This window comes from Procambarus clarkii, chromosome 79 (assembly GCF_040958095.1).
Source record: "Procambarus clarkii isolate CNS0578487 chromosome 79, FALCON_Pclarkii_2.0, whole genome shotgun sequence".
NCBI lineage: Eukaryota > Metazoa > Arthropoda > Malacostraca > Decapoda > Cambaridae > Procambarus > Procambarus clarkii.
In genome coordinates, this window is record NC_091228.1 from 10,920,364 (window position 1) to 10,942,460 (window position 22,097).

Below are 22,097 nucleotides of genomic sequence, written 5' to 3' on the forward strand. Positions count from 1 at the left end.
CACCGTTCCTGTCTCCTCAGACACTGTTCCTCTCCCTCCCCCCTATACCGTTCCTCTCTCTCCCCCACACCGTTCCTGTCTCCCCCCCACACCGTTCCTGTCTCTCCCCCCACACACCGTTCCTGTCTCTCCCACACACACCGTTCCTCGCTCCACCACACACCGTTCCTGTTTCCCCACACACACCGTTCCTGTCTCTCCCACACACACCGTTCCTCTCTCTCCCACACACCGTTCCTCTCTCCCCCACACACCGTTCTGTCTACCCCCAGACACCGTTCCTATCTCTCCCACACTCACCGTTTCTCCCTCCCTCAAACACCGGTCCTGTCTCCACCACACACCATTCCTGTCTCCTCCCACACACACCGTTCCTGTCTCCTCCACACACCGGTCCTGTCTCCCCCACACACCGTTCCTGTCTCTCTCCCACACACACCGTACCTGTCTCCCCCCACACACACCGTTCCTGTCCCCCCCACACAACGTTCCTGTCTCCTCCCACACACCGATCCTGTCTCCCCACACATCGTTCCAGTCTCTCCCCCGCACACCGTTCCTGTCTCTCCCCCACACACTGTTCCAGTCTCTTCCTCACACACCGTTCCTGTCTCTCATCCATACACCGTTCCTGTCTCCCCCCACACTGTTCCTGTCTCCCCCCCCCACACACCGTCCCTGTCTCTCCCACATACACCGTTCCTGTCTCTCCCACCACACACCGTTCCATTCCCCCCACACACCGTTCCAGTCCCCCCCACACACCGTTCCTCTCTCCCCCCACCACACACCGTTCCTCTCTCACCCACACACCGTTTCTGCCTCCCCCACACACCGTTCCTGTCTCTCATTCACACACCGTTCTTGTCTCTCATTCACACACCGTTATTGTCTCTCACCCACACACCGTTCCTGTCGCTCATCCACATACTGTTCCTGTCTCTCATCCACACATCGTTCCTGTCTCCCCCACACACCGTTCCTGTCTCTCATCCACACACCGTTCGTGTCTCTCCCCCACACACCGTTCCTGTCTCTGCACACACCGTTCCTGTCTCTCCCACACACCGTTCCTATCTCCCCTACACACACCGTTCCTGTCTCCCCCCACACCGTTCCTGTCTCCCCCCACCACAAACAGTTCCTGTCTCTCTTACACACATACCGTTCTTGTCTCCCCCCCCCCACACCGTTCCTCTCTCACCCCCCCAAACCGTTCCTGTCTCCCACCCCACACCGTTCCTGTCTTGCCACACACCATTCCTGTCTTCCTGTCTCCCCCACTCACCGTTCCTGTCTCCCACACACACACCGTTCCTGTCTCTCCCACCACACCCCGTTCCTGCCCCCCCCCACATTGTTACGGCCACAATGGGTCGCAACAGGGTTCTTTTCAGGTGGTTCTAAAGTACTGGTATCCGGCACCAAGTAAGTAGTGGTTTTCAAGGAGTGAGCTCGGTAATGCAAGTAAAACAAAAGAGGGGTTGTATTGAATACTACACTTCATAAAATGTCAATATATTTTACATATGATAACTTTTTCCATCACCTCGTAAATAATCCTTACAAAAGTATTTGTACACCTAATATGTACAAAATGTCTCATGGAACACTAATCGCTCTTCGATGATGACGATCCAGTCTTGAAAGCTATCATGTTTCCTCATCCGTAGTACGATCCTTAGCAGGTACCGGGAAGCAACAATGAGTCTACCCCTGGCCACGGGCCAGCCAATCCAGTCTTACTAAGAGCTTCCACGTGAAGGCCCACAATCACAGTCCAGCCCGGTATTGGCAGATTCCTTCAGATTCGCACTGCTGGGCCACTTCACGTGCAAATACTAGGGTAGCGAGCCCTAGGCAGGAGCTTCGTGCAACTCGCTGGTTACTCTCCTCTTCAGCACCTTAGTCAGTCGTCTCTTCTATTAGCCAGCCCCGGGTACGACGAATCCCGTCTCTGCCACTCCGCAGGAAGACAGTAGAACACTTCACAGTTCTCTTCCGGCGACGGCTCACTGCTTCCGTAAAGCAGACTGGTGTAGTGACCTTGGCTGCCCTGGGTAGACTGTCCTCGTATCACAGCAGCCCTACGTCGGCTCTGTAAATACAGATACTTCATTAGTACACTGGGACACTAGGAAATAGCACTTACGGACCCTGCATAAACGTACACCTTATCGCTCAATAGATGGCTCTGATTTTCTAGGCGCCACCTCACCAGAGGTCAGCCCCAGCTGCCTCTCGAGCTATTAGGACAAGAATCTAGCATTTCTGGCTGGTATAGTCCTGTCACTACTAAATGGCGTCGTCCAAGTTGTGGAGGTTTCGGGAGCGGACTCACAGATGGAGTTGATGTCGCTGCTCCACGCTCCGACGGTAGAGTCGGATTCGTTCGTTCCTGTCTCCCATCCACACAGCGTTCCTCTCTCTCCCCTACACCGTTCCTGTCTCCCACCCCACACCGTTCCTGTCTTCCCACACACCGTTCCTGTCTCCCCCCCCCCACACACATTGTTCCTGTCTCTCATCTACACACACCGTTCCTGTCTCTCCCCCCATACACCGTTCCTGTCTCTCCCACACACACCGTTCCTATCTTCCTCCACCACACACCGTTCCTGTCTCCTCCCCACCACACACCGTTCCTGTCTCTCCCACACACACCATTCCTGTCTCCCACACACACACCGTTCCTGTCTCCCCCACACCGATGCCTTCTCCACCCCCCACACACCGTCCCTGTCTCCCCCACACACCGTTCCTGTCTCCCCTCCACCACACACCGTTCCTGTCTCTCCCACACACACCGTTCCTGTCACCCCTCCACACCGTTCCTGTCTCCCACACACACCGCTTCTGTCTCCCCCCACACCGTTCCTGTCTCCCCCAAACACCGTTCCTTTATCCCACCACACACCGTTCCTGTCTCCCCCACACACCATTCCTGTCTCCCCCCCACACCGTTCCTGTCTCCCCCACACACCGTTCCTGTCTCCCCCACACACCATTCCTGTCTCCCCCCCCCCACACCGTTCCTGTCTCCCCCACACACCGTTCCTGTCTCCCCCACACACCGTTCCTGTGTCCCCCCACCTCTTACGTGTTCATCTAGATATGTCTCTAGCCTTATTTCTTACTGGAGGGAACTTTGATTCAAATGTAAATGATCTGGGGCTCAGATCATTGGTTCTCCCTTCTCCCTTTCTCCTTTCTTCTTGGCCGTCATTCGTCTCCCCCCTTCACCCCCTTCCCTGTCGCCCATTTGTCTAGGACCAAGAGGTTGACCTGAGGGGTGGTCTTGCCTCGTGATACCTTTGGCTTCCCCAACTCAACTTCCCCCACTCAGATTTCCCTTCTCCATCCCCCTCTCAAGTCCCTCTCTTTCCCCTCTCACCGGTCCCTTCCCCATACCCGGCGAGTCAATTGTCCCTACCCTTTATCTTAGAGAAGACAGGCTTGAACATAATTTATCAGTTGGTAAACATTGCTCGCAGGTGCACTGGGCTCCACAGAGGCGCCTTGTTTCCTTTCTAATAGCTGGGGAGAGCTGACTAAATCTTCAGGAATTCATGTAGTCTTCCACTGCAGATCAGGGAAGGTGATTGGCGGGAGATAAGGGCCAAGTCCTTATTGGCCCTAGAGAGCCAGACCTCAGGCCTAAGTGTTAAATGGTTGACCTTTGCCAAAATAATGGGTGGAGCCCTGGGGCTGTATTAGATGGTGGGAGGAGTAATCCTTCCCAGCAATAAGCTGGTAAAATAAAATTTGATTAGTGTGTCTCGGGAGTGTGTGGAATAAAAGGGGCTGCAAGCCCGCATCCTAGGGGCTGAGGGCAGCCATCAACATCGTGGCCTCAGTGCGATTTTAAGGTATTGTGCACTTGAATCTCATGTCCTCAGTAGATATCCATTGTGCCTCGAGGTTAATAGAATAGAATAGGGTATATGTTCAAATTGTCTTAATTTACATGTTTCATAAAATAAATTGTATAACTTGTCCAGTGGTATTCACTTAACTCCCCTGTGATATATTTCTCTACTCTGTCATTTTTATGTGTTGAATTGGAAACCCCCATGTTCTCCTACAGTTAATAGATACTAAAGTTGTCCTTGGATTTAAATAAGTAACGTAAATTAAACAAACTAATTTCCCAAAATTTATTACTGAAATTCATATTACCCGGGAGTCCCATGATTACTAATTCCTTGCCTTCCTGGGGGATCGGTGATAGACACATTCAGATATGGTTGGTCGGGAAGGTGGTGGCAGTGTTTAATGATTTTTATTATTTTTTTTATAAATTTATACCCCCTTGTCCTTGATGTATCTTCCTCATTTAATATTCCTCTGATATATGTGGCAGTCCAGTGTCATACTGGACTGTAACAGTGTTAAGCTGGGGTATTGAGTGAAGAGAGAAAGAGAATTACAACAGGGATAGCGAACGATTACGATCACGAGAGACGATCATAGAGGTCAGTGGGTTATTACAATGGATATGGGTTATTACACAAAAAGAGGACTAAACAAAAGCCAAGCTTGTTCTTCTACACATAGAAATTTATTAAAAAAAAAATTCAATTTCCATCAATTGATATTTAACACTTTGACATTCTATTATTTAATACAATATTAACCAATTTAAAAGGGGTGGGGGATCACCCACTCCATACACGCCCACACCATACATGGCTAAATGGTTCAGACTCCACCAGCTTGTCAACACTACTACACCCAATTAAGACAATGCATTACTGGCACTCTTACCTCACTAACAAGTTCACCCAGGGATGGATGATGGCTAATCACCCACCCGGATGGAGGAGCTGGTTGGATGTACTCTCCCTTGCAAAGGTTCCACTCTAACTGCTCAACACACCTCGCTGTCCAAGCCAGGGGTGCGTACTCTCCCAAGCCACTACAACGGGCTCTTTGTTAAGTACTCCCATGTCAGCGGATTGAAGCTAGTCAACACCTCACCTCATACCATCTCGCACCACCCCAACACGCACATACGCATACATACACACTCCCACCCACAATTACAACTCACAATTATACATGAAAGAGTGCAAAATACTTGCACTGTTACACCCACACACCGTTCCTGTCTCCCCCAGACACCGTTCCTGTCTCCCCCAAACACCGTTCCTGTCTCCTCCACACACATTTCCTGTCTCCCCCACACACCGTTCCTGTCTCCCCCACACACCATTCCTCTCTCTCTCTCCCCAGCATCGTTCCTCTCTCTCCCCCACACCGTTCCTGTCTCCCACCCCACACCGTTCCTGTCTCCCCACACACCGTTCCTCTCTCTCTCTCCCCAGCATCGTTCCTCTCTCTCCCCCACACCGTTCCTGTCTCCCACCCCACACCGTTCCTGTCTCCCCACACACCGTTCCTGTCTCCCCCACACATCGTTCCTGTCTCTCATCCACACACCCTTCCTGTCTCCCCCCCACACACACACCGTTCCTGTCTCCCCCCCCCCACACACACACCGTTCTTTTCTCTCCCACACACCGTTCCTGTCTCCCCCCACCACACCGTTCCTATCTTCCTCCACCACACACCTTTCCTGTCTCTCCCCCACACACCGTTCGTGTCCCCTACACACCATTTTTGTCTCCCCTACACACCGTTCCTGTCTCTCCCCCCACACATTATTCCTGTCTACCCCACACACTGTTCCTGTCCCCCATACACACCGTTCCTGCCTCTCATCCACACATCGTTCCTGTCTCCACCACATACCATTCCTGTCTGCCCACACACCGATAGTGTCTCCTCCCCACACACCGATAGTGTCTCCTCCCCACACACCGTTCTTGTTTCCTCCCCACACACCGTTCCTGTCTCTCCCTCAACACACCGTTCGTGACTCTCCCCCACACCCACCGTTCCTGTCTCCCACACACACCGTTCCTGTCTCCCCCACACCCCGTTCCTGTCTGCCCACACACCGATAGTGTCTCCTCCCCACACACCGATAGTGTCTCCTCCCCACACACTCTTCCTGTCTCTCCCCACACACCGTTCCTGTCTCTCCACACACCGTTCCTGTCTCCCTCACACACACCGTTCCTGTCTCTTCCCCCACACACCGTTTCTGTCTCCCCCACACCGTTCCTGTCTCCCCCCCCACACACCGTTCCTGTCTCCCCCCCACACACACCGTTCCTGTCTCCCTCCACACACCGTTCCTGTCTCCCTCCACACACCGTTCCTGTCTCCCTCCACACACCGTTCCTGTCTCCTCCCACACACCGTTCCTGTCTCCTCCCACACACCGTTCCTGTCTCCCCCACACACCGTTCCTGTCTCCCTCCCCCACACACACCGTTCGTGTCGGGGCAGTATGCCGGATGTTGTCTTGGTCTCGACGATGGTAGAATAGTTACTGTGTTCGCTGGTTGTTATTGGCTGACCGAGTATATTTGAAGTAAATCAAGCTTTACTCGGTTTGAAAATCCGAGTAGAATGAGTGAAATGAATATCATTCAGCTGTATTTGACTACCAGTTTGGGCACTGTTTTTGCAGTCAGCGGTCATAATTCACCCGTCAAGAGTCAGCTGACCTTGACTACCTGTGTGGACACAGTGGTTGCAGGTGTGAGCCAGACCTGTGCTTCAGGGTTGTCGGGTACTCCTCTCTCGCGAAGACTGCCGCTTCTCTAACCCTCAGATTTGAGTCATCTCACGGACCTCAGTTCGCTCAAAGACTGTAACTGTCTGAGCAGTGAGTCCTGAGTGTTGACCAATCAGGAAGCAGACTAGGTGACCCGGCACGTTCCGGGTCTCCTTCCATTGGTCCTCTTATTTACGTGTTTCGAATGTATCATGACTTCCCCCTGACATCATGGCTGTGCCAAGCGCTATCATATCTATCGGAACATCTCAGAGATATCAAAAACTATAAGATTAAAGATTCTCTACTTAAATTTATACAGAGGAATTTAAACGTTGTCTCTCTGGCAATCCTACATATTTTTTTATTTTTTTTTTTATTTTCATTTTTACATGCGAACATGCGAATAAATACAATACAATAAATATAATAAAATATGAAACCAATAACAAACAGACAACAAAAAAATACAAAAGCACAAAGCAAATTAACACAAAGTAACACAAATACACTAAATACCGGCCTGAAGGGCCGACAACAAAATCACAACAATGAACATAAACACAATGAAACACAGGAAGAAGAAACAACAATACTGGACAGAAGGGTAACGGAAATACAATAAATACAACAAAACAACAGTCATGAAAAACACAACACCGGCCTGAAGGGCGCACAATACGTACAATACATTGCAAACAAACCACAGGTCACAGCAAGCACACAGACTACTCAAATTGTTCATACTTATCCGGCCACTCTGCCGCCGGGAACTGAACACAATACGCCTCCCACAGTAACATGACGTCATCCGGAACAGGCACAGTATTAACAGTACGAGGATCAGGCATCAACTCTGGCACACCCACAACAAAACACCGAGCCCGCTGTACCCAGATGGAAGAAGGGCACCATGGAACAGGATGCACTCGGTCAATAATGTCAAACCGCAAAGGATGCTGCGCATCATGCGCCACTCTGGAGGCCAAGACGAGAGGGAGAGGCTCCTTCCCACGAGGCCGGGCAATGGGCAGCGCACTGGGAGCCTCCTCGGCCGCCCCACAGCGCTCCGCGTCAACCACCGGACGTTGTTCCTGCCGGGACCCTCCACGCTTGGCATCCTTCTTCAGTACCAGCTTGATGCCTCGGCGCGCACCAGAACTCTCACCATCCTCGTCAGTAGGAGCGACCACCCCCCACTGCGGAGAACCTTCTGCAGGAGAAAGAACAGGAGGTAAATCATAGGTACAAACATCGTCAACAGCAGACACATGGACGTCAGCCACCACCAGCGTCGTAGAGCGCGAAGCACCCGGAGGTGCCACATCATCTCCCGAAGCTTCACCTGCGTCGTAGTCCTCCGCATCAGCCCAAGCAGTAGAAGAACGCCTGGACCGCTTGGGCACTGGCCGCACATCCTCACAGCCGGAGGCGGACCCAGAACCACGGGCCTCACGAACCGGGCGAACCGACGCCCGTCGCAGAACGGCAGCAGCCTCTACCACAGGGGGAACCGGACCACACACAGCAGGAGGCACCGCAGCCACCCCAGCACCCAGCACAGGAGGAACCCGAGGGGAGGACGCAGGGCCAGGGTCCACAGTTGAAGACGAGGAAGCCGACGGCGACGCTCCACAGGGATCACCAAGAAGGTCCACAGGAACAGCAGGGCCAGAGACATGGTCAGGAGGAACATCCGACGGCACCGCAACACCCGGAGGAGGGTCTGCAACAACCGGGGCAACGTCGGATGACACTGGGGGAGCCGCAGCAGCGAACGGGACGCTCACCTCCTCACCCCTGGAGTCCTCCTCCAGAGGGAGCAGCGGGAAATCCCCCTCACGGAACAAGTTCACAGGAGCGACCGGATCAGCAGTACACCCGGCAGCCTGATGCCCCAACAAGCCACACCGGAAGCAAGTACGGGGTTGCCGGGCATAAAACACATGCACGTAGTACCCCAACAGCCGGACAGAGCACGGTATGTCCGACCTCAGTCGCATCCCGGGGGTCCGAATGTTGGTCTTCACACCCGAATACGTGCCAGACGACAGTGAGTTCATCCGCACACTGACGACGGAGCCGTACCTCTGGAAGAATCGCTGGAGGAGAGTCTCAGGAAACTCCATGGGGGCGCCATGAGCACTGACATACGTCACAGCACCACTATGGTCTGAAATGGTCACAGACCCGGTGCCGTCCTGTAGCTGCAAAGTACGTCCCTCGTACCTCCGTAAGAAAGCACGGTACACCGCCTCACCCACAAACTTGACAACAACACGGTGAGCAGTTACCAGCTCAATGCCATATACGTCCCCAACCGGGACACGAAGCATGGCACTCAATACCACGTCCACCAGCGGGTATTCAGCACGGCCAGTAAACTCCAATCCGATGGAGTTTACCCTCACGACAGGGGGAAGATGGCCGCCCATCGTAAAAGCGCCACGTCCACACCACCAGGAACAGTAGGGAGGGTAGAGACACCCACACCCCCTGCCGGCGAAAACGGCAACCACCTCAAACTACCGGAGCGAGCAGGCGACACGTCCTCACTGCACGGTAGCTCAGGAGCAACTCCCCTCAGTTTGGGCACTGTTTTTGCAGTCAGCGGTCACCATTCACCCGTCAAGAGTCAGCTGACCTTGACTACCTGTGTGGACACAGAATGGCTGTAGGTGTGAGCCAGACCTGTGCTTCAGGGTTGTCGGGTACTCCTCTCTCGCGAAGACTGCCGCTTCTCTAACCCTCAGATTTGAGTCATCTCACGGACCTCAGTTCGCTCAAAGACTGTAACTGTCTGAGCAGTGAGTCCTGAGTGTTGACCAATCACGAAGCAAACTAGGTGACCCGGCACGTTCCGGGTCTCCTTCCATTGGTCCTCTTATTTACGTGTTTCGAATGTATCATGACTTCCCCCTGACATCATGGCTGTGCCAAGCGCTATCATATCTATCGGAACATCTCAGAGATATCAAAAACTATAAGATTAAAGATTCTCTACTTAAATTTATACAGAGGAATTTAAACGTTGTCTCTCTGGCAATCCTACATATTAGTAAAGAGCAGACAAGATTCTCAGAAAGGTAGCGGTGCTGTGGAGGACAGCAGTTACCATAGTAGTACCTGCCATGGTACCAGGGACAAGGTGTCAAGCAATACTGCAGGTATCATAGCAGTATGCAGGGGACGACAAGGTGTCAAGCAGTACTGTAGGTACCATAGCAGTATGCAGGGGACGACAAGGTGTCACGCAGTACTGCAGGTACCATAGCTGTATGCAGGGGACATCAGGGACAAGGGAACTTGACTGAATTTCAGTAATCACATTGTTGTTGTCACCAGCAATGATACAAGATTGTTTTGTCTAAGTCCAATCCGAGCTTATATCAACACAACATTGTTACTGTCTAAGATTTTTCTCTCCTGAGAAAATATGAGTCACGTCTGAACCAATCCCATCAGCGTAATATTGGACAACCAATTACATCTTCTCACAAACGAATTCACCTTAAAATACTCTAAATATTTTATTTAAATAGCAAAGTATTTTATTAAATAGTAAAAATTGAAAAGTTTCAGAAAATGCCTTAAGTTTGATAGAGATTACAAAGTAATAAATATTAATTCTAGCATTTCATGAAAATGTTAATGAAATGTCTAAATAAATGTTTATGAATATAGCATTTAGGAAATTTAATTTGATAAATAAAACATTTAATACGTATAATTGGTGCTTAGAAAATCCTTTATAAAACTTGCAATAAATTGTTTGTGGGACAAACTGACAAACATCTCCATGGGAGAATAAAAGAACATAAATACCACATAACGACAGGTCAAGAGTCCTGTATAATGTTGGTTGATTAAAGAGAGTTTTAAATTAACTTCAAATATTTATAGTTTTCAATATTATTTTGAGAAAGGTGGGATTAAACAGGTGTTGATGAGACAATATGTGCGTCATGAGGACACACTGACCGTTGAGGCAGATGTTTAGTAGTTGGTGTGAACGACGGAGGTTGAGAGTAAACTATAGGGCGAACACAGTTTAGTTTAAATTGGCAGGATATTAAGAAGTGACCATTGTTATTCTTCACAGATATTCTCCCGGATTATAAGTCAATACTGGAGTCCCTTTCCTAGTACCAAGATTACACTTGTCTCTACATCTGGCTAGAATTATTTTTTATATATGATAATTAATGATTGGCATTAATTAATGTCAATAAATAATTATTGCTTGGCATTAGGCATGCTTGTATTAATTTATATAAATTGATACACAACCTACACAAACTTGCTTCTGTTTGAGTTGGTGTTCATTATGGTGGAGATAGGCAAGAACTAACAGCTCGCCGTGCCCCCCACAGAGGCTACGTGGTCACCACGCCCAAGCAGTGGGTGGCAGGAACAACCGCCCAGCTGTGTGTGGTCGTGGACGACCCGTCAGCTCCAGCTGGGAAACTGACGGTAGCAGTCACCGCCTACGACTACCAGCAGCTGCCTGAGAAGCGGAACATTAACATCATTCCCCAGACCACTCTAGACATTCCAGCAGGTTAGTACACCACGAGGAATGTGGAAACAATCACCAAAGTCACATTTTTAAGTTGACAAACATGTCCTCGTGACGAGGCGTCTAGTGGCCACTCTTGGTTCCACAAATCTACACCCTGTTGTTGATTAAATGTTATATACGCATTATTCTCATATCAAGAATACAAACTTTAAACACATCTCCATGGGATATATATATATATATATATGTTGTTATATATATATATATATATATATATATATATATATATATATATATATATATATATATATATATATATATATATATATAACAACTAGAGTTACTGTTCCGTGTTCCAGGAAGGACAGGTTCGTGCTACGACGTGTCGGTGCTGAGTTCCTCGGTGTACACCCACTCACTACACGTGGCGGGCGTGGTGGGCGGCGCCAAGCTCACCCGCACCGTTTCTCTCACCCTCAAGAGCACCAGCGACATCACCTTCGTCCAGACGGACAAGTACCTGTACGAGCCCAGCCAGAATGTCAAGTTCAGGATCCTCACTCTCACCGGACCTTACCTCAGCGTCTCTACTGACCCGGTGAGTTACCTCAGCGTCTCTACTGACCCGGTGAGTTACCTCAGCGTCTCTATATACTGACCCGGTGAGTTACCTCAGCGTCTCTACTGACCCGGTGAGTTACCTCAGCGTCTCTACTGACCCGGTGAGTTATCTCAGCATCTCTACTGACCCGGTGAGTTATCTCAGCATCTCTACTGACCCGGTGAGTTACCTCAGAGTCTCTACTGACCCGGTGAGTTACCCCAGCGTCTCTACTGGCCAGGTGAGTTACCTCAGCGTCTCTACTGACCCGGTGAGTTACCTCAGCGTCTCTACTGACCCGGTGAGTTACTTCAGCGTCTCTACTGACCCGGTGAGTTACCTCAGCGTCTCTACTGACCCGGTGAGTTACCTCAGCGTCTCTACTGACCCGGTGAGTTACCTCAGCGTCTGTACTGACCCGGTGAGTTACCTCAGCGTCTCTACTGACCCGGTGAGTTACCTCAGCGTCTCTACTGACCCGGTGAGTTACCTCAGCGTCTCTACTGACCCGGTGAGTTACCTCAGCGTCTCTACTGACCCGGTGAGTTACCTCAGCGTCTCTACTGACCCGGTGAGTTACCTCAGCGTCTCTGCTGACCCGGTGAGTTACCTCAGCGTCTCTACTGACCCGGTGAGTTACCTCAGCGTCTCTACTGACCCGGTGAGTTACCTCAGCGTCTCTACTGACCCGGTGAGTTACCTCAGCGTCTCTACTGACCCGGTGAGTTACCTCAGCGTCTCTACTGACCCGGTGAGTTACTTCAGCGTCTCTACTGACCCGGTGAGTTACCTCAGCGTCTCTACTGACCCGGTGAGTTACCTCAGCGTCTCTACTGACCCGGTGAGTTACCTCAACCTCTCTACCTGACCTGGTGAGCTACCTCAGCGTCCCTACTGACCCGGTGAGTTACCTCAGCGTCTCTACCTGACCCGGTGAGCTACCTCAGCGTCCCTACTGACCCGGTGAGTTACCTCAGCGTCTCTACTGACCTGGTGAGTTACCTCAGTGTCTCTACTGACCCGGTGAGTTACCTCAGCGTCTCTACTAACCCGGTGAGTTACCTCAGCGTCTCTACCTGACCCGGTGAGTTACCTCAGCGTCTCTACCTGACCCGGTGAGTTACCTCAGCGTCTCTACTAACCCGGTGAGTTACCTCAGCGTCTCTGCTGACCCGGTGAGTTACCTCAATCTCTATACTGACCTGTTGAGTTACCTCAGCGTCTCTACTGACCCGGTGAGTTACCTCAGCGTCTCTACTAGCCCGGTGAGTTACCTCAGCGTCTGTACTAACCCGGTGAGTTACCTCAGCGTCTCTACTAACCCGGTGAGTTACCTCAGCGGCTCTACTGAACCGGTGAGTTACCTCAGCGTCTCTACTGACCCGGTGAGTTACCTCAACCTCTCTACTGACCTGGGGAGTTACCTCAACGTCTCTACTGACCCGGTGAGTTACCACTACGTCTCTACTGACCCAGTGAGTTACCTCAATTTCTATACTGACCCGGTGAGTTACCTCAGCGTCTCTGCTGACCCGGTGAGTTACCTCAGCGTCCCTACTGACCCGGTGAGTTACCTCAGCGTCTCTACTAACCCGGTGAGTTACCTCAGCGTCTCTGCTGACCCGGTGAGTTACCTCAACGTCTCTACTGACCCGGTGAATTACCTCAACGTCTCTACTGCCCAGTTCCGTGGGATCCATTTCTTACAAGCTTTCTAAATGGCTCACCAAAATCTTGTCCCCATTGTTAGGAACTATTTCCTCTTCTCATTTGACTAATTCTCTTGAATTAGTTAACAAATTTAATAGTATTCCTGTCACTCCTGATGTAAAGTTAATCAGTTTTGACGTTTGTTCTTTGTTTACAAAGGTGCCGGTTGATGATATTCTTGATTATCTTGCTCGTGAACTAATGAATCATATTTTACCTCTTTCTGCTGATATTATTGTCAATCTTGTTAAGTTGTGCATTAAAGAATGTACATTTACCTTTAATAATGAGAATTATTTACAGACTTTTGGAATGGCAATGGGGAATCATTTATCGCTATTGCTTTCAAACTTGTACATGGAATTCTTCGAAAAGAAATTTGTCTCAAAAATTACCCCTGGAATCATTCCATGGTTTAGATATGTTGACGATATTTTGTGTATATGGCCTACAGATGTCAACACAGACGAATTTGTAGCCAAACTGAATGATCAAGTCACCGCTATAAAATTTACTGTGGAGACTGAAATTGATAAATGTTTGCCATTCCTAGATGTACTTATTCACAGGGAAAATTTTTCACTAAAGTTTAGTATCTACAGAAAACCTACTAATAATTTATCTTATGTTCATTATTTTTCAAGGCATAGATACAATGTGAAAAAAATATTTTATTTTCAATGTATCTAAGAGCTCTTCGAGTTGTGAGTCCAGAATTCTTAGATGAAGAGTTTAAGAATATTGATTCGATTGGTCTCAAGCTTTGTTACCAACTGAGTTTTTTGGAAGTTTGCCGTAGCAAAGCACGTCGTACATATTATAATAATATATGCAGAAAAAATATTCGCTCAAAGAATGTGTTATGTTTACCATATTTCTCTGTGTTTGAGAATATTGTCAAGGCCTTGAAACGTTTTGATATACATGTATTGTTTAGCTACGAAAATACTGTTGGTAAGCTATAAGTTAGAAACAGCCCTCGTAGTGATAATTGTGTCATATATATAATACATTGTAAAGACTAATAAATTCTATGTTGGGCAAACATCTAAAAATTTGAAATGTAGAATTTCGCAATATAAATACTCTGTAAGACACTGCCTATTGTCTAATGCTTTGTTTGTTCATCTGTCAGCAGATGCTCACCAAATTGATTGGGAGATGGCTTCTTCAATAATGAATTGTAAAAGCACTTATAACAGGAACATAATTGAATCTGCTCTGACACAGATTACAAAAGAAAGTAATTTGAACATTAGCAGTGGTTTATATATACTTAGATCCATTTTTGATCAATTAGAGGGCGATTTGAGTAGGATCATTGATACTCATTTGTCTCACTAATTCATTGTAAATATTTACTATCTTATGCTATTATTATCCATGTGTGGGCCTATTGGTAGGTATGAATAGGAGATGCCTCGTATGGGCCAGTAGGCCTTCTGCAGTTCTTATGCGGCTCATATTTGTGTCCACCTAATTCTCATTCATTTGTCATTGTACCTCACCTCACTCCACCACTCTCTCCTGCCTATATATGTCCACTTCTTGACCTGTAAATCACTCCTTCTGAAGATGTATTAATACGAAAGTACTTAAGGAAATTCCTGTTTCAATTCTTCTTCCGTGGTCTGGAGAGAGAGAGAGAGAGAGAGAGAGAGAGAGAGAGAGAGAGAGAGAGAGAGAGAGAGAGAGAGAGAGACAGAGACAGAGACAGAGACAGAGACAGAGACAGAGAGACAGAGAGACAGAGAGACAGAGAGACAGAGAGACAGAGACAGAGACAGAGACAGAGAGAGAGAGAGAGAGAGAGAGAGAGAGAGAGAACTCAATCCATTTTAACCAGTATCACTCATAATTTTATTAAGTAGTGAGTGAAGGGCTAAATGTTCGACCACTGCATGAGGTCTGACAAGTAATGTGTTGGTGTCCCCGGCAGTACCCGGAGGTCTGGGTGCAGACGCCGGCCGGCACCCGCGTCGCCCAGTGGAAGAACGTCGACAACACCGCCGGCCTCGTCCACCTCGACTTCGACCTCGCTGACGAGCCCGAGAAGGTGAGACACACTTGTGGTAATAGAGGATAGGAACACGAGACGAAAATACAACACACAATGAAGTAATATAGTTTTGGTGAGTATGTTTACAAAATGAGAAAAATATTATTGTAATAAACTTCGCTTCTCAAAGTGGAACGTTATTGTGGTCTGGTTAAGTAGGACTGGGCTCATTGGTGCTCACTTGACGTGGTGAGGGGCTCTGGTGCACAGTCCTGGGGGCTCTGGTGCACAGTCCTGGGGGCTCTGGTGCACCGTCCTGGGGGCTCTGGTGCACAGTCATGGGGGCTCTGGTGCACAGTCCTGGGAGCTCTGGTGCACAGTCCTGTTGGCTCTGGTGCACCGTCCTGGGGGCTCTGGTGCACAGTCCTGTTGGCTCTGGTGCACCGTCCTGGGGGCTCTGGTGCACCGTCTTGGGGGCTCTGGTGCACAGTCCTGGGGGCTCTGGTGCACAGTCCTGGGGGCTCTGGTGCACAGTCCTGTTGGCTCTGGTGCACCGTCCTGGGGGCTCTGCATGGTGCACCGTCCTGGGGGCTCTGGTGCACAGTCCTGGGGGCTCTGGTGCACAGTCCTGGGGGCTCTGGTGCACAGTCCTGGGGGCTCTGGTGCACAGTCCTGGGGGCTCTGGTGCACAGTCCTGGAGGCTCTGGTGCACAGTCCTGGGGGCTCTGGTGCACAGTCCTGGGGGCTCTGGTGCACAGTCCTGGGGGCTCTGGTGCAAAGTCCTGGAGGCTCTGGTGCACAGTCCTGGGGGCTCTGGTGCACCGTCCTGGGGGCTCTGGTGCACAGTCCTGGGGGCTCTGGTGCACAGTCCTGGGGGCTCTGGTGCACAGTCCTGGAGGCTCTGGTGCACAGTCCTGGGGACTCTGGTGCACAGTCCTGGGGGCTCTGGTGCACCGTCCTGGGGGCTATGGTACACAGTCCTGGGGGCTCTGGTGCACAGTCCTGGGGGCTCTGGTGCACAGTCCTGGGGACTCTGGTGCACAGTCCTGGGGACTCTAGTGCACAGTCCTGGGGGCTCTGGTGCACCGTCCTGGAGGCTCTGGTCACCGTCCTGGGGGCTCTGGTACACCGTCCTGGGGGCTCTGGTACACCGTCCTGGGGGCTCTGGTGCACCGTCCTGGGGGCTCTGGTACACCGTCCTGGGGGCTCTGGTACACCGTCCTGGGGGCTCTGGTGCACCGTCCTGGAGGCTCTGGTGCACCGTCCTGGGAGCTCTGGTGAGGGGCTCTGGCGCACCGTCCTGGGGGCTCTGGTGCACCGTCCTGGGAGCTCTGGTGCACCGTCCTGGAGGCTCTGGTGCACCATCCTGGGAGCTCTGGTGAGGGGCTCTGGCGCACCGTCCTGGGGGCTCTGGTGCACCGTCCTGGGAGCTCTGGTGCACCGTCCTGGAGGCTCTGGTGCACCGTCCTGGGAGCTCTGGTGCACCGTCCTGGGGGCTCTGGTGCACCGTCCTGGAGGCTCTGGTGCACCGTCCTGGGAGCTCTGGTGAGGGGCTCTGGCGCACCGTCCTGGGGGCTCTGGTGCACCATCCTGGGGGCTCTGGCGCACCGTCCTGGGGGCTCTGGTGCACCGTCCTGGAGGCTCTGGTGCACCGTCCTGGAGGCTCTGGTACACCGTCCTAGGGGCTCTGGTACACCGTCCAGGGGGCTCTGGTACACCGTCCTGGGGGCTCTGGTGCACCATCCTGGGGGCTCTGGTACACCGTCCTGGGGGCTCTGGTACACCGTCCTGGGGGCTCTGGTGCACCATCCTGGCGGCTCTGGTACACCGTCCTGGGGGCTCTGGTACACCGTCCTGGGGGCTCTGGTGCACCATCCTGGGGGCTCTGGTGCACCGTCCTGGGGGCTCTGGCGCACCGTCCTGGGGGCTCTGGTGCACCGTCCTGGAGGCTCTGGTACACCGTCCTGGGGGCTCTGGTGCACCATCCTGGGGGCACTGGTACACCGTCCTGGGGGCTCTGGTACACCGTCCTGGGGGCTCTGGTACACCGTCGTGGGGGCTCTGGTACACCGCCCTGGGGGCTCTGGTACACCGTCCTGGGGGCTCTGGTACACCGTCCTGGGGGCTCTGGTGCTCTGGTACACCGTCCTGGGGGCTCTGGTACACCGTCCTGGGGGCTCTGGTACACCGTCCTGGGGGCTCTGGTACACCGTCCTGGGGGCTCTGGTACACCGTCCTGGGGGCTCTGGTACACCGTCCTGGGGGCTCTGGTACACCGCCCTGGGGGCTCTGGTACACCGTCCTGGGGGCTCTGGTCTATCGTCCTGGGGCGGGAGAGGGCTCCCTTCTGCTGCTGGCTGAACAACCTGTGGTTGTGGTGACTGTGTTTACCCTGGACAGAGACCTGCAGGAATAATATTGTCATCCACACTTCTGGGGACATAAACATACCATTCACTTGGAGGATGAACCAAGTAACTGCGGCTCTTGAAGGGTAACTTGCGTCTTTCCTGAAGAAACACGAGTAAACTAAGATGTTAGCTGAGGCCCAAGTGCAGAACAGCAGATATAGTGTACGTGGACTTCTCTAAAGCTTTAGATAATGAACCACATGAAAGACTCTCTCCACGTAGGATATATGGTAAAACATTTGATTGGATAAAAAAAATATACAAGGAAGGCAAGAGGTTGTCTCAGGTGGATATAAATATAGTTTAGAATGCCAAGTGTAGCACCGCAAGGTTCCATCCTGGGACCAACTCTTCTTGTAATATATAACACGATATAGAAGAGAACATTAGAAACCAAATAATCAAGTTTACAGAAGAAACCAAATAATGAAATTTACAGATGACATTAGAATCTATGGTAAAATGGGAAGCAAAAAAAGGTTAATTCCTTGCAAGGCGATTTATTAATATTACAAATCCAAAACGGTGCTTGTAGAGCATATCAATATACACTATAACTACCATATCAACAAGACGAACATGGTGGAGATTGATGAAGAGAAGCACCTAGGCCTTATGATCCACCAGTCACTGACAGTTGCTCAACAAGTAGACGCTGCGGTAAAAATGTCAACAAGACCTTGTGAATAGTCAAACGAAACGTTAATTTGAAGGACAAGAAAGTGGTTGTTCAACTGAACAAGTTGTTCCAGGAACGGTTGAGGGCCAGAGCAGGACTAACAACACTACACACCGGACATGACTGGCCGGATCTCAGTGGAACTTTTAGAATACTAAACAATTTGTAGTATAATAATCCTGACCACATTATTAAAATGTGTAATATAACTCACAAAGTGCATCATCATGAGACCTAACAGTGTTCTCTGGAGGACACAAAACAAGAGATTATTTTCTCCTTAGATAAAAAGTCCATGATATCACCTACTTGTCGAAGCCGTAAATGCGGAGACATTAATTCAGTTGAAAAGATTCATAGGAATAATTCAGGAACCTTTGACAAGCCGCCTACTTCCTGGCCCCATCAAGACCACTAGAGACTTTGGACCTCGGGTACATTAAGCACCAACTTATCGTGGTTTTAAGTTATTATGTCACATTTTGTTCACTAACAAACAACAAAAATATCTTGCTGTTGACTGATGATACTTAATAACTTGCTCCTCATCAATAGGAATTATTTATTACTGATTCTTGAATAATGATAAAAAAATATGTTTAATGTGTCAAAATATTTGATGTAGCTAATCCGACCATTTTTGTCAGGGATTGTACACGCTGTTCGTGAAGACGCCCCGGGGCCAACAGCAGAGTGTGACCTTCAAGGTGGAGGAGTTCGTGCTGCCTCGCTACGAGGTGGTGCTCAAGCCTCCCGCCTACATCCTGGGCACTGACGAAGCCTTCACCTTCACCGTGTGCGCCAAGTGAGCCCCACCACCCACCCACTACTCTCACACTTGATAAACAACTCCGTATAGTTTAAATTACATTTTGGGATCAAAAGTTTCCGAAAGTAGTCAATGTTATCTGAAGGTTAATGTGAAGAGTTTCAGAGCCCAGTAGTTGTGTAACTGCTAGAACATTAATGTAATTCACTGAACACTGAACTGTTTAAGTTAAACCACAAAAATGTTATTAAAGTTAGGCACGTATTTCCTGACTATTTTATATTGTGCTAATCATTAAAACATTCATATGAGAGCGGCAGGTAACTCGCCTCAGATGTGAGTTATTCTCCAGAAGTTTGTAGCTCAGTCCTCATCTCTTCTTCCTCACCCCCTCTTCCTTATCTCCCCTTCCTCATCTCTTCCTTCACACGTCTCCTCTTCCTCATCTCTTCTTCCTCATCTCCTTTTGATCATCTCTTCTTCCTCATCCCTTCTTCCTTATCTCCTCTTCCTCATCTCCCCTTCCTTCACACACGCACTACTTAAATTCGGCTTTAAAATCTTCTAAATTGATTGTATATTATAACTTATAAATGTCTAGGGCCATGGGGGTATAGGGCTCTACCTACTCTAGGGTCACGGGGGTATAGGGCTCTACCTACTCTAGGGTCACGGGGGTATAAGTCTCTACCTACTTTAGGGTCACTGAAGTACTGGGCTCTACCTACTCTAGGGTCACTGAAGTACTGGGCTCTACCTACTCTAGGGTCAAGGAGGTATAGGGCTCTTCCTACTCTAGGGTCACGGGGGTATTGGGCTCTTCCTAATCTAGGGTCACGTGGGTATAGGGCTCTTCCTACTCTAACGCCCTGGGTGTAGAGCACATCACCGACTGCAGAGTATATATTGCAGGGTATATATTGCAGGGTATATATTGCAGGAATATATATTGCAGGGTATATATTGAAAGGTATATATATTGCAGGGTATATATATATTGCAGGGTATATATATATTGCAGGGTATATATTACAGCGGTATATATTGCAAGGTATATATTGCAGGATATATATTGTAGGGTATATGTTGCAGGGGTATATATTGCAGGGCATATATTGCAGGGTATATATTGAAGGGTATATATTGCAGGGTACATATTGAAAGGTATATATTGCAGGGTATATATATTGTAGGGTATATATTGCAGGGGTATATATTGCAGGGTATATATTGCAGGGAATATATTGAAGGGTATATATTGCAGGGTTTATATTGCAAGGTATATATTGCAGGGGTATATATTGCAGGGTATATATTGAAAGGTATATATTGCAGGGTATATATTGCAGGGTATATATATTGCAGGGTATATATTGCAGGGTATATATTGCAGGGAATATATTGCAAGGTATATATTGAAGGGTTTATATTGCAGGGGTATATATTGCAGGGTATATATTGAAGAGTATATATTGCAGGGAATATATTGCAGGGTATATATATTGCAGGGTAAATATTGAAGGGTATATATTGCAGGGTATATATTGCAGGGTATATATTACAGGGTATATATTGAAGGGTATATAATGAAGGGTATATATTGCAGGCTATATATTGCAGAGTATATATTGAAGGGTATATATTGAAGAGTATATATTGCAGGGTATATATTGCAGGGTATATATTGCAGAATATATATTGCAGAGTATATATTGAAGGGTATATATTGAAGAGTATATATTACAGGGGTATATATTACAGGGTATATATTGAAGCGTATATATTGCAGGGTATATATTGCAGAGTATATATATATATATATATATATATATATATATATATATATATATATATATATATATATATATATATATATATATGTGTGTGTGTGTGTGTGTGTGTGTGTGTGTGTGTTCGTCTCTACACCTAGCCGCGGCCTCCACACCCAGTTGGTGGCTCCACACCCAGTTGATGCCTCCTCACCCAGCCACGGCCTCCACACCCAGTTGCTGGCTCCTCACCCAGTTGCTGGCTCCACACCCAGTTGCTGGCTCCACACCCAGGTGCTTTTTCCACACCCAGTTGATGCCTCCACACCCAGTTGCTGGCAGTTGCTTGGCCATGACCCAGCGTGTTTGCCCCCCTCTATAAAACAATGCACAGTTTAACTCTCCCAACCGACTTGAAATGGAAGGAGTCCCAGCGGTCGGGCAGGACTCCGCAAACCTTGAGGTACCAATAACTGCTCCTAAAAGAGGTTTTTTGCCAAGTATGCAACAAAAACCTCACCAAAGCGATCATAGCGACGTCTGCTAGAACATTACCACACATTCCTAAAGCAGCCCGCCCAAATGCAGCAGCCAAATTCTGTAATCTTCTGAAAAAGGTCAATGATGCCCCGGAAAACATTCAAGCGTGGCATAATGTCCTTCTGTTTGGCAGTGTATGCCTCACCGTCCCTCCAAGGAGGGACAAATCACTTGCTTCCTCGGTCCTGAGGGCGATAAATGAATACCCAAGGGGGGGCAACCTAGTTCACCTGCCTCTCCGAGCAAAACACATCCACCGCAGAAATGGTAACAACAACGTACCGGAAACGTACAAAATCAGAGCACAAATCACCAAGAAAATTGAAGAGGTGCAAGTGCTATTAGAGTCCTCACCAGTGACAAGAAAATTGCTCCTCGAAACTCAGCCACAGCACGGGCCCTGCAAAGCAAGCACCCACCCAGAGCCCCTCAAGGTGACAACATGGTTCCGCCATCAGCCGACACCATT

The 22,097-nt window shown here is 49.3% G+C and overlaps 1 protein-coding gene across 1 annotated transcript in view; it reads left to right on the plus strand.

The window, feature by feature from the left end:
• The window catches only part of LOC123748322 (alpha-2-macroglobulin-like), a 289,251-nt gene that overhangs the window by 98,044 nt on the left and 169,110 nt on the right, over positions 1-22,097 (plus strand). Inside the window, exons 2-5 of the mRNA XM_069314664.1 lie at positions 10,944-11,189; positions 11,510-11,748; positions 15,401-15,517; positions 19,198-19,355. Of these exons, the coding sequence (XP_069170765.1) occupies positions 10,944-11,189; positions 11,510-11,748; positions 15,401-15,517; positions 19,198-19,355 (760 nt within the window). The remainder of the gene's footprint in view (positions 1-10,943; positions 11,190-11,509; positions 11,749-15,400; positions 15,518-19,197; positions 19,356-22,097) is intronic.